The sequence below is a fragment of the Musa acuminata genome, chromosome BXJ2-6, assembly GCF_036884655.1.
Source record: "Musa acuminata AAA Group cultivar baxijiao chromosome BXJ2-6, Cavendish_Baxijiao_AAA, whole genome shotgun sequence".
NCBI lineage: Eukaryota > Viridiplantae > Streptophyta > Magnoliopsida > Zingiberales > Musaceae > Musa > Musa acuminata.
The window spans coordinates 41,231,662-41,244,710 of NC_088343.1; the positions used below are offsets into that span (position 1 = coordinate 41,231,662).

Genomic DNA, 13,049 nt, shown 5'->3' on the forward strand with positions numbered 1-13,049 from the left:
ATTAATTACACATTATTTTTTAATTAATTATATTTAGTATCTTAATTTTTTTATATTTTTAAAAATTAATTTAAGATCCTATATTTAAAAAGTAAAACATCTAATCTCGTTGACAAAAATAAAATAAAATTAAATATTTTATTTTATAAATAGAAAATTCTTAATTTATTTGTTTAAATATAAAAAATAAAATATTAAAAATAACTAAGTACCTATAATTAACCCTATCATAAGATGGAGTGATACACCATTAAATACTAAGCTACACTTCAAACAGTAATATAGTGAGTGATATACCATCAAATCCAATAATTAAAGATTGAGGAATCAATATCTCATTTGATAAATTTTTAAATATATCAAACTAATTTAACTAATAAACGTATAATACCATATTCTGATTCAAGATTTAAATTTTTATTTAGTATATTTATATATAAAATATTGATTTGATGATGATAAATCATACCAATTTACCAAGATTCAAAATCTCATAATATCAGCTAAATTAGTTCATCAAACAGGACTATTCATGTAAAAATCTTAATATCAAATCCCATCATCACCCGGTGGAAAAAAATAAAATCTACTATTTGCATATTGATATCCACCATGAATGGAAAAAGTTCAGCTAAATAGCGATTGGACCAACTTAAAAGGAAAAACAAGATGAGGCCATGGTTAACCAAGAGTGATGCTGGCAAGTCATCTATCTATAGAACATCTTAACTTAAATGTTTGTAGCTCTTGCCGGTGGAAATTGCATGGCTTAACAAGCAAATCATATGAGTTGCTGTCGTATAACCTGTAATGGTTATTATTAAATAACTTATTTAATAATAACGTAACTTCATAATTCATTATCATGAATTTCTTTATTTATTATGGTTTAAATGATTTCAGTTTCTTACTCTTTATGCATGAAACCGTTATTATTAAATTAAATATTTAATATCATTAAGTTCTTCATTATGATCCAAACGTTACAAATTTGAATGATAAATGTTCTTGATGGGAGAACATCTATATATACATGAGGATTTTGGTCCCTTGGTTCAATCATCTCTTTGAAGCGAAAGGCTTTCCTACACCATCTAAAGCGAGAGTTCTGAGCCGAGAAGAACCAAAGTTCAAGAAGAAACCTTTGCAGAAATTCTTGACGACAATAGCTGGAGGTACGCTATTTCGTTTTCGCATTAGTTTTATTGTGTTTCTATTACAATGATTTAGAAACACAAGTTGGTTTAAGTAATATCTAACATTTGGTATCAGAGCCGAATGACCTCTGCTTTGATATGAAAAAGTTTTTATTTTTATGCCATGAAAATGATTTGATTTTGGTTTCTTCTTGGAAACTTGTTGATATATTTTGTTGAAAATTATGAGGAAATATCATTTTCAATATTTTTAGTCGGTAAAATGCTCATATTATGTATGCATATTTAGTTATATTAAATTATGTTTATGAGCAAATTGTTTTATGTTTAAAATGTCTAGTGATCCATATAATCTTAATTAATTAAGAATTAGCCACAGCATCCTTAATTAATTAAAATTATATATAAAGTTAAAATAAGGATCACATAAGTAATTAGACATCATATTGTGATTGATTATATTTCGTATAATAATTGTTATCCCACATGATCTTTTATTATATTTAATATAATTAATCAGGATAAAATATCAGATTATTTTCATAATTTACCCACAGGGATTATGAATTGAAATATAATTTGATAGTTTTATCATAAAGACCATATGAATCTATTTGAATTAAGAATTTAGCCTACAGGCAATTTTTATGTCATGAGATTCATATTTTTGGCATGTTTCACATTGGTAAAACATGTAATTTAGTCTATTAAGCTTCAAATTTTGATATAAGCATGTTTGATTTTATGCAGTTTCTCAAACTGTTAATTTCTCTGATATTCGATGTGATATTCCCGAACTTAGTGGTGATAACTATAAGATATGAAAGGAGAGGGTTCTCCTTCATTTAGGGTGGATGGATATTGATTATGCTATTAGAAAAGATGAACCACCTATAGTCAATGATACCAGCACTCTAACTGAGATCGCGTTATATGAGCGATGGGAGCGATCCAATCGGCTCAGCGTGATGTTTATCAAAACTAAGATAACTGCTGGCATACGTGGTTCTGTTGACCAGCATGAAAATGTCCGAGACTTGCTAAAGGCTATCGATGAACAATTCATCACTTCGGATAAGGCACTAGCAAGCACCCTTATAATGAAATTTTCATCCCTTAGACTCACCAACATAAAGGGTGTGCGTGAGCACATAATGCAAATGCGAGATATTGCGGCTCAACTTAAGAAACCTGAGGTTAATATGTCAGAATCCTTCCTGGTGCACTATATTCTGAACACCCTTCCACCTCAATATAGCCCTTTTAAAATTTCATACAATACACATAAGGACAAATGGTCAATTAATGAATTAATGACCATGTGTGTTCAAGAAGAAGAGTGGCTAGTAATGGAATTGGGTGAGAGTACATTGATGGTAACCACTCGAGGGAAGAACAAAACTGACAAACATCAAGCCAATCAAAAAGCTTATCAGCAGGGAAAAGGTAAAATATCACCCCAAGCTGATATCAAGAAAGAAGCAAGGTGTTTCTTTTGTAAAAGAAAGGGACACGTGAAGAAGGAATGTACGAAATTCGAACAATGGCTTGAAAAGAAAGATAAACTAACCTCATATGTATGTTATAAATCTAATATGGTCAATGTTAATATTAACACCTGGTGGATTGACTCTGGATCAACAATCCATATTGCAAACTCTTTGCAGGGTATGCAAAACCTAAGGAAGCCAGTGGGAAGTGAGCAAAGCATCTTATCAGGAAATAAGATGGGCTCACATGTGGAAGCAATTAGAACATGCATTTTAACTTTAAGTAGTGGTTTTGTTTTAAAATTGGAAAGAACCTTTTATGTACCAAGTTTCTCACGAAACTTAATTTCTGTTTCCAGACTCGTATCATTTGGATATTCCTTTAATTTTAAAGACACATCATTTCGTTTATTATATAAATCTGATTGTGTTGGGAATGGTATTTTGTCTGACGGTCTTTACAGTATTTTATTACAAAATGATAATACTCAAGGTTCAATGCATGTTGACGCTGGCATTAAGAGGTGTAATATTAATGAGGACTCCTCTATATTATGGCATCGGAGATTAGGACATATCTCCATAGAGAGAATTAAAAGATTAGTTAAAGATGGGGTACTTAGTACTCTTGATTTTACTAATTTTAAGACTTGTGTGGACTGTATTAAAGGAAAACAGACCAATAAGTCCAAAAGGGGTGCTAATAGGAGTTCAGACTCATTAGAAATAATTCATACTGATATATGTTGTCCAGACATGGACATACATGGTCAGAAATATTTCATCTCCTTTATAGATGATTACTCACGATATATGTATATATATTTGCTTCATAATAAAAATGAAGCATTGGATGCCTTCAAAGTCTTTAAGGCTGAAGTTGAGAACCAATGTGGTAAGCAAATTAAAATTGTGAGATCAGATAGGGGTGGAGAATATTATGGTAGATATACTGAAAATGGACAAGCACCTGGTCCTTTTGCTAAGTTTCTTCAAGAACATGGGATTATTGCCCAATACACTATGCCTGGTTCTCCATACCAAAATGGTGTTGCAGAAAGAAGAAACCGAACATTATTGGACATGGTGCGGAGTATGCTTAGCAACTCCAATCTTCCTAAGTTCTTGTGGACTGAAGCATTAAAAACGGCTGTGTATATATTAAACCGAGTTCCAACCAAGGCTGTCCAAAAGACACCATTTAAACTATGGAAAGGTTGGAAACCAAGTTTGCGACATATGCGCATTTGGGGATGTCCGTCTGAAGTCAGGATATATAATCCACAAGAGAAGAAACTGGACCCGAGGACTATTAGTGGGTATTTCATTGGATATGCCGAAAAGTCCAAAGGTTACAGGTTCTATTGTCCATCTCACATAACTAGGATTGTGGAATCAAGAAACGCTAAATTTCTTGAGGATGATGTGATTAGTGGGAGCGATCATTTCAGGAACATAGTTTCCGCACATGATCATATAGAATCTCAACCTTCCACATCAACTGATAGATTGGTTATAGTTCATAGCACTCCTCAAGTACAAACTAGTGCTGAACAACCAATCATTGAAATTCCACAAGTTGTTGATAGTATTCTAATAGATCAAGTAGTTCAGGAATTACAACAAGCTCCTGAACAACTAGTTGAACCACAAGTTCCTCAAGGAACCATTGGTACAACATTAAGAAGATCTACTAGAAATAAAAGATCAGCAATTCCTAGTGATTATGTTGTATATCTACAAGAATCTGACTATAATATTGGAGCAAAAAATGATCCTGAAACATTTTCACAAGCCATGAGTTGCAAAAAGTCAAATTTGTGGCATGATGCTATGAAAGAAGAGATGAATTCCATGATGAGCAATGGAGTTTGGAATCTTGTAGAGTTGCCTAATGAAGCAAAGGCCATTGGTTGCAAATGGGTCTTTAAAACTAAGAAAGATTCGTTAGGCAACATTGAGATATACAAGGCAAGACTTGTTGCAAAGGGATTTACTCAAAAAGAGGGAATCAATTATACGGAGACATTTTCTCCTGTATCTAAGAAAGATTCTCTGCGTATTATTTTAGCATTAGTTGCTCATTTTGACCTTGAGTTGCAACAAATGGATGTGAAAACAGCATTTCTTAATGGAGATCTAGAGGAAGAGGTTTATATGCAACAACCTGAAGGTTTCTCCTCTAGTGTTGGTGAGCACTTGGTTTGCAAGCTTAGGAAGTCTATATACGGCTTAAAACAAGCCTCCCGCCAATGGTATTTTAAATTTCATGAAGTGATTTCTTCATTCGGATTTGTTGAAAATCTCATGGATTAATGCATATACCAGAAGGTTAGTGGGAGTAAAATATATTTCCTTGTTTTATACGTAGATGATATTTTGCTTGCAACCAATGATAAGGATTTGCTGCATGAGGTGAAACAATTTCTTTCTAAAAATTTTGACATGAAGGATATGGGTGAAGCATCTTATGTCATTGGCATTAAGATCTATAGAGATAGACCTCGATGCATTTTAGGTCTATCACAAGAAACCTATATTGATAAACTTTTAGAAAGATTTCGGATGAAGGATTGTTCACCAAGTGTTGCTCCCATTGTGAAAGGTGATAGGTTCAATTTGAACCAATGCCCTAAGAACAATTTTAAAAGGGAATCAATGAAAAACATCCCATATGCTTCTGTCGTAGGAAGCCTTATGTATGCTCAGGTCTGTACTAGACCTGATATTGCATTTATTGTGGGGATGCTAGGTCGATATCAGAGTAATCCAGGTATGGACCACTGGAGAGCTGCAAAGAAAGTGATGAGGTATCTACAAGGAACCAAAGATTACATGCTTATGTATAGACATACAGATAATCTGGATGTGATTGGTTACTCAGATTCAGACTTCGCCGGTTGTGTTGATTCTCGTAAATCAACATCAGGATATATTTTTATGATGGCCGGTGGAGCTATTTCTTGGAGAAGCGCTAAGCAAACCTTGACTGCTACTTCTACCATGGAAGCTGAGTTTGTCTCCTGCTTTGAGGCTACTTCACATAGTGTATGGCTTAAGAGTTTCATTTCTGGGCTTAGAATCATGGATTCTATTTCTAGGCCATTAAGAATTTTCTGTGATAATTCAGCTGCTGTATTTATGGCTAAAAACAATAAAAGTGGAAGTCGAAGTAAACACATCGACATTAAGTATTTAACCATAAGAGAACGTGTAAAAGAAAAGAAAGTGGTCATTGAGCACATTAGCACTGAATTGATGATTGCTGATCCTTTGACTAAAGGCATACCACCTCTAAAATTCAAGGATCATGTAAAGAAAATGGGACTTAGTTCCACTTTGTAATGATATTGAAACTCTTATATATTGTGAAATTTTCTCATTCATGTGCACATTATTTTGAGAAAATATATTGTTGTTGGACCAAGAATAAACATAAGGTTTATTCATAAAGTAATATTACCACATTAAGATTAAGAAACTAAATACATCGTGATACATGGATGATAATACTCGCTCTTAGAGGACTTATCGCTATGATTCATGTATTTATTTCTTAAGAAAGTTGTTCGAGAAAGATTAATTCAAATTATTAAGATAAACGTATGGACCAAGTGGGAGAATGTAACAGTTATTATTAAATAACTTATTTAATAATAACGTAACCGTTCTTATTAAGATTCATAATTCATTATCATGAATTTCTTTATTTATTATGGTTTAAATGATTTCAGTTTCTTACTCTTTATGCATGAAATCGTTATTATTAAATTAAATATTTAATATCATTAAGTTCTTCATTATGATCCAAACGTTACAAATTTGAATTAATTCTTGAACGTTATGAGTTGGTGATGATAAATGTTCTTGATGGGAGAACATCTATATATACATGAGGATTTTGGTCCCTTGGCTCAATCATCTCTTTGAAGCGAAAGACTTTCCTACACCATCTAAAGCGAGAGTTCTGAGCCGAGAAGAATCAAAGTTCAAGAAGAAACCTTTGTAGAAATTCTTGACGACAATAGCTGGAGATACGCTATTTCGTTTCCGTATTAATTTTATTGTGTTTCTATTACAATGATTTAGAAACACAAGTTGGCTTCATTAAAATTTCTTACATAACCAACCAACATGCTCGGCCAAAGGCAGGCTTTTGCGGTAATTATCACATGGTCGGAAATGTCAGTAATGAGACTAGGAAGAGATAAAGCTCACTGACATAAAAGCATGCAAGAATAAAAGATCACTATGAGAAGAGCAAAACAAGAAAGACGAAAAGCTAATTCTACAATATTATTTTGATTCTACAGCAAATGATGAAATACCCTGCCATATACACAACTGCTCTACAAGCTAAAATACAAGATATTCTGGTTGTCGAGGCCTCCCTTTACCATGGACCTGTTTGTGTCCTCCTCAAGCACTTCTTCTTTGGTCCATGCTGCTGATTGATCATCTGCAAGACCTGTTAGAACCAAATTTAACCTTGTTTGAAGAAGGTGGAACTATGTCCTCATAGTAAATTCAAACTAGGATAAAAAGACAAGAACTTGCAACAGTAGCAACAAATGGCTTCTTTCTAGCTTATCTTACCAAGTCACTGATACATATCGAATTGTTAGTTATTATCGTATCATAGAATGTATGCGTTAACACCATTTTGTCGCACTACAGAAGGGATTATTTTTGGTTGATGATACTCTATTATTTAATGTGTCACCTAATTAACCTATACCCTGGTGAACTTGAAGTGAGTTAGGCGGAGGCAAGGTTTGGAACAATTGCTTGGAGCAGCAAATTAAATATATTACATGTTACAAATCTCATAAGCAGCATAGAAGATTCTCCTTAAGAACGGATCCTTTTGACCATAGTTCTTAGTATTAACCGATCGATTGATTTCTTGACCTTATAGCCACAAATTGATTGAAAGAAACTAAGGTTGATCAAACTTAATTGAAATTTGCCGATTTTACTCAATTCTACTTCATTCAATGGCCTTGAAGAAAAACAATATAATAAAGTAGGAGAACGAAAAATAGAAGGGGAAGAAAGGCAGACCGACAATTATGACTCTGAAATAGAGATGATACTAAGGACTGCAATTTCAAGTACCAACCATGACTGGTGTATTAGACACATGGTACACTGGAACATACCATGACACTGGTGAAATCAGGAAAGCAATTTCTACAATATGAATCACAAAAAGGGAAAAATTCTAAAAAATACTTACAAAATAGGAATAATTTTACAAGAAAATTAGCAAAACAGAAAGTATTCTAAATCAATCAACAATCTTAAATATTAATGAAATTTCCTTGTACTATAATATCTTCAATGAAACTTTGAAATCTTCGATCAAGCTCAAAACTTTTTTTATTTAGAATCTTCAATCAAGCTAGTTGTCTCCTATATTTTGCCTGGATTTTTTTTTTCTTTTCCTTGAACAAACATAGAAACTAATATTAGTAGTAGATGTTTCATATGATAACTTATGAAACAAAGGTGTATCAGGACACCACATCACTTGCAAGAGACATCCTAATCGAATCAAATTTATTTGAAAAAAATAAATCAAACGACTGCACATCATTAAAAATGTAGACATCAGGTGTATCAGGACACAATGAAAATGACAAAATCAAAATTAGTTGTTATTGGTGGCATTAAATAATAAATATGAAACAAAGAAGAGAGGGTAGAAGAGGAGACAACAAAAGATGAGATTCAATTAGAGCAACTAGAAAGGAAAAAAGAGAGGACACCTCTAATTGAAACTAAAGAGCGGCATAGGCTGGCTCAAGAAATTGCTAAATCAAGGCAATCAACCAAAAGGTGTGCAGATCCATGCTGCACTAATATGGAATAAACCAGACAATCAAAATTTTGTTCCTTAGCCTCAAAGCCCCTAGCACATTGACTAATTTAGGTTTAAGAGTTACAAAAACTCCAAAGATAACAAAATAAACAATTTATCTATGCACACTTTTAGAGTCTCTGAAGCCACATGCAGCAGAGAAGGATCAACGTATTTTATGGGTGGTTGTCATTCCATCAACTAATTCATGTATGGGTTATTTCTTCCCATGAAATTATCTTATTGTTTGAGATTCATTTTACTTCAATGTTTTCCTCAACATGCTAAACATCTTTATTTAAAATCAGAGAATAAAAATAAGTCACTGCAGTGAAGAGAAAAGCATATCTAGAAAAGATGATTGTTAATATGGTGACTATGCTGAGTTGCTTGAGTTGCACAAAGGCAATTAGCTTGACTTGGAAACGTATATCCTTCAGTCTAGCAACAAATTTTCATCAGTAAAATAATAAAGAAAAGTACATGATGACTGACGGAAAAGAAAAATATACATCATAGTTAGAAACTACCAGCAGTAGAGTCAATCATTTTGCAATCAGTAGGAAAAGAATATCATGAAATTCTATACCAACAGCAGACATGATTATATATATGGTGGGAAAATATCTAGATTAATGATCAATCTAAAGAGAAAAAGTTACCTGATTTTTCTGCATCTCCATCATTTCTGCCTACAAAAAGTTGAAGAGGCTAATCAGAGGTTCTATCTTTCTTACTTGCTCATAAAGTTGTAAACAACATAGTATGGCTCATGAATATCAAATTTTGCATCTAAATGCAGACCCAACTAGAACAATACATGCTGTAATGTTGGAACAGGACATGCCATTGGTATGGGGAAGCATAGACACACGATCTAACCTCATGGTTATCAAAGATCATGATGAACTCATCAAGGTGAAGGTACTTATTTTGGGAAATTTCTTTGCCATTTCTACTATTAAATAACAGAATTGCAATAGAGTTAATGTAATTATCCAATACTTTTTTGAATCTGGATTTTCTAAAGCACAAACATCAAATCAGGATTTACAATTAATCACAAACTACCACTCTCATTTTTATTCCGCTTTGTGACATCTCTATCTCGGATATTCGCATAGAAGCTGCATATTTAGGTCTTATGAAAATCCAAGTGCAAGGGGAACAAAGAGCAATGCTATTGGAAATTTGGAAACTGACATGAAAGTAGCGGTAACAAACAAGAAAATGGTTATTAATTTATCGTTAAAAAAGGATTCCGATGAATTACGAATAGAGAAATCATGACATCATAAATCAGACATGTCAATACAGTTGAGAAAACCACCTGTTTCTCCTGCAATTCTTGATTTTGTTCTTTAAGTTTTGCTACCTCAGCTTCCAGCTCCATAGTATAAGCCTAGGTCAAATCAGAAATGTTAATATGTTACAGGAGTCTTGAATAAAGTTAATAGCATCTACATAATATCCATTTAAAAAAGAGAAACCAGCAAAACTCATTTTTCTCTATTTAAAAAAGAAAATAACATAATAGAGAAGAAGCAAAGCCAATGTACTAGATTACAAGCATTATTGTGTCATGTGGCAAAAACTCTGCAGGCTCTATTGTTCTAATATAACCTAAGTTATGCTGACAAATTGTGACAACATAGTTGGGATTCTGGGCCAACCTTTTACTGCACTCATAATTTCATTTCCAAAGTCAACTTTTGGCACATAAAACAATCTACTTCTTAGATCTTTACATTATATACATTTTAAAAATTCATCAATTTAATCTACTGATCTCTTCCATGAAAATATATAGAAGAAATTAGAAGAAAACACAAGTCTCAATTCAGTAAATCACCAACGGTTGAAGGATTTGATACCAGCTTCATGCATAACAATATTAAGCAAGACTCTTAGAAGTGAATGGGTTACGACAAAAAGAAAATATAAGGTTCTCTTTTGCTAAAGGAGAACCATATTCTTTAAATTATCCAAGATGTAAAACAATATGCTTAAGAGCATTATTCTGAATAAGAATAGATAATGCATTCTGTATATATATATATATATATATATATATATATATATATATATATATACACACACACACAAAAGCAATAATGGTTTTTATGGAGGAAATACTTGGTTCATGGGCTGATTCTCAATCATTAAGATTCATTACCAATCCAACTTGTTAGTAACAAAATCATAACCAATGCACCTATCCAGTCAATGTAACACTTTTTTTGTTACTGGATAAAGACAACAAACTTCAATTATGTCATGAAAGCCAGCCTATTAGCATGTTGATGGAATCATACTTGTCCACAAGGATTAGGATGCATTACACATTGTGCACACTATAGGGATCTGACTTGGATGACATCTTCTCCACCAGATAATGTTTTATAGAAGTTTTTGTTGTACAGATCATGAAAGTCATCCATCTTTTGGATGAATGTTATCATTGTTCACAAATAAAAATAAGAACTCACGAAGTGAACTGCATTCAGATAATCTGCCGATTTAATTAGCATTTCACGGTTGATTAAGAACCCTCGATTTTATTCAAACGAACAACAAATACTTAGTAGAAATATGAAAAAAGAAGAGCAGCAACTCAAGATCAGAAAGGCTGACAAGTAATAGAATACCAAAGAACAGAGTCTCACATCTCATGAAATGCACAAAAAGAAAGGATTGTCTAACCAAACATAGAACACTGATCCTACTAAGTATAGCATTCTTTGACAAGATGGGCATGAACCATAGAGAAACAAGAAAAAACAAAAAGTGCAACCATTCTAAGCAAAATACGCAACATAAGCAAAAACATATTACTAGAAAGCACAAGAAAAAGATTACCTGCTTTCGGGCACGCGATCTAGCAGCAGACTCCCTGTTTTTTATCATCCTTCTCTGCCTCCTCTCCACAACTTTCTCGAGAGCTCCATTGCCTTTCCGTCCCCTCATCCCACCACTGAACACGTACGGAACGGGCGACACAGAAGACAGATCCCCGTTGCCTTTCCCAAGCCTATCCGAAGACAGATGGTCTGCAGGGGAGCCTGATGCCGCCAAAACTCCAGCTGCGCCCAGACCAAGGATCCCCGTTGTCAATCCGTTCCTCACATCAGCATGGCCAAAACCAACAAGCCCTCCGCCTGTCATCCCTTGTGGATTCGCCAAGTCCACGCCATTTCCCAAGGTCATGGGAGGCGCATAAAGTCTGGCGGCAGTGACCGTCATCCCCAAATTGGCAGCTGAACCGTGAGGAATTGGAGCGTCCACAATGTTTCCGGTACTTCCAGCCGGCGCCTGACTGAATCCGAGATCAAGTCCAGCAGAACTGTTGACGGCCGGCAAATCGCCATAAAAGACGCTGGTGTCGTTACTTGTATTGTTGGTCGGCCTCGAAGGCGCCTGCGGCGGAGCCATGTCCTCCCTCACCACTCCGGCCCGCACCAAGAACTCCTCGAGGGTCATCTCCCTGAGGGTGGACTGCCGCGGGACATCCAAGCCGCGGACGGCCGGCACCTGGCTGCAGGAGGAGGAGTGGCCTACGAGGTCCCGCCAGACCTCGTCGACCGTCTTCTGGCTGAGGGTTCTGGGCAAGGTGAGCGAACCCTGCCGCTGGAGGCCGGAGCCGGGACCGCTGCCATCGCCACGGGCGGCGGTCATGGCGTAGCTCTCCTCGGCCGTCCATATGTTCCTAAGCAACTCGTCCATGTTCATCGACCCGAAGTCCTTCCCGATCCCTCCCAGCGTGCTCTGGAACTCGTCCATCGTAAGCGAGTAGACCGACCCCTGTCGCGCCAGCGGCGGCGGGACCGGTGGCTCCCCACCCTCCCCTCCTCCTCCGCCTCCGAGACTCTTGAAATCCATTCCCCACCTCCTTCAATCTCCCTACCACCAACAAAATCATCAAGATCAGATCTCATAAACAAATCTTGAACAAGTTCAAGCAAAACCCAAGATGAAAATTCTTCCACAAATATAGACAAATAGCAGTAACAACACTTCACCCCACACTATTTTACAGAAACCAACATCTTAAAATATCTAAAATAACGTCTTAAAATATCTCTAGCGAATCCCTGTTTGCCAAAATTGGCAAGAGAAACAGCACTTTCATAGTTTTTCCCATTGTGTGCGCGCGCGCCTCTGAGAGAGAAGAGAGAGGGAGACCTTTTTGTATTTGGTATCAAGTGGCGAGGGGTTCGCCGCTCGTCGCCTGCTACCCAGAAGCAGGTAATGTGGAGTCGAGGACGGCCAGGTGTCGGAACGCAGCGGTGCGCGCAGATATAGAGGGCGACGGGAGACTTCGCATTATAAAAAGGGGCCGGCTTCGCGCGACGTGGCGCGTTGCCCACGGGTGATGGCGACAAACACCCAATAGAAAGCCGCCGTCTTGTGAGATCTGAACCGTCAATTTGCTATCAGACAAGGTCCGTTGGAGGGTCGGATTTGCATCGTAGTTTTTAATTGTGTATGATGATGCATGGGCTGATGAGAGCATAGCGAGCGGCCCATCGTTGGGCTGGG

General features: G+C 35.7%; 1 protein-coding gene across 2 annotated transcripts; it reads right to left on the minus strand.

The window, feature by feature from the left end:
- Positions 1 to 6,878: 6,878 nt before the first annotated feature.
- LOC135615633 (bZIP transcription factor 46-like) lies at positions 6,879 to 12,773 on the minus strand. 2 transcript variants are annotated; one of them, XM_065114430.1, is made up of 5 exons: positions 12,693 to 12,773; positions 11,370 to 12,410; positions 9,841 to 9,912; positions 9,173 to 9,202; positions 6,879 to 7,115 (listed from the first exon to the last, which is right to left on the minus strand). In XM_065114430.1, the coding sequence occupies exons 2-5, from the start codon at positions 12,387 to 12,389 to the stop codon at positions 7,041 to 7,043; spliced, it is 1,197 nt and encodes a 398-aa protein (XP_064970502.1). In that variant the 5' UTR covers positions 12,390 to 12,410; positions 12,693 to 12,773; the 3' UTR covers positions 6,879 to 7,040. The 2 variants fall into 2 exon arrangements, with proteins under 2 accessions (XP_064970502.1, XP_064970503.1); XM_065114431.1 differs by having other exon boundaries at positions 9,173 to 9,198; positions 11,370 to 12,731.
- Positions 12,774 to 13,049: the final 276 nt, after the last annotated feature.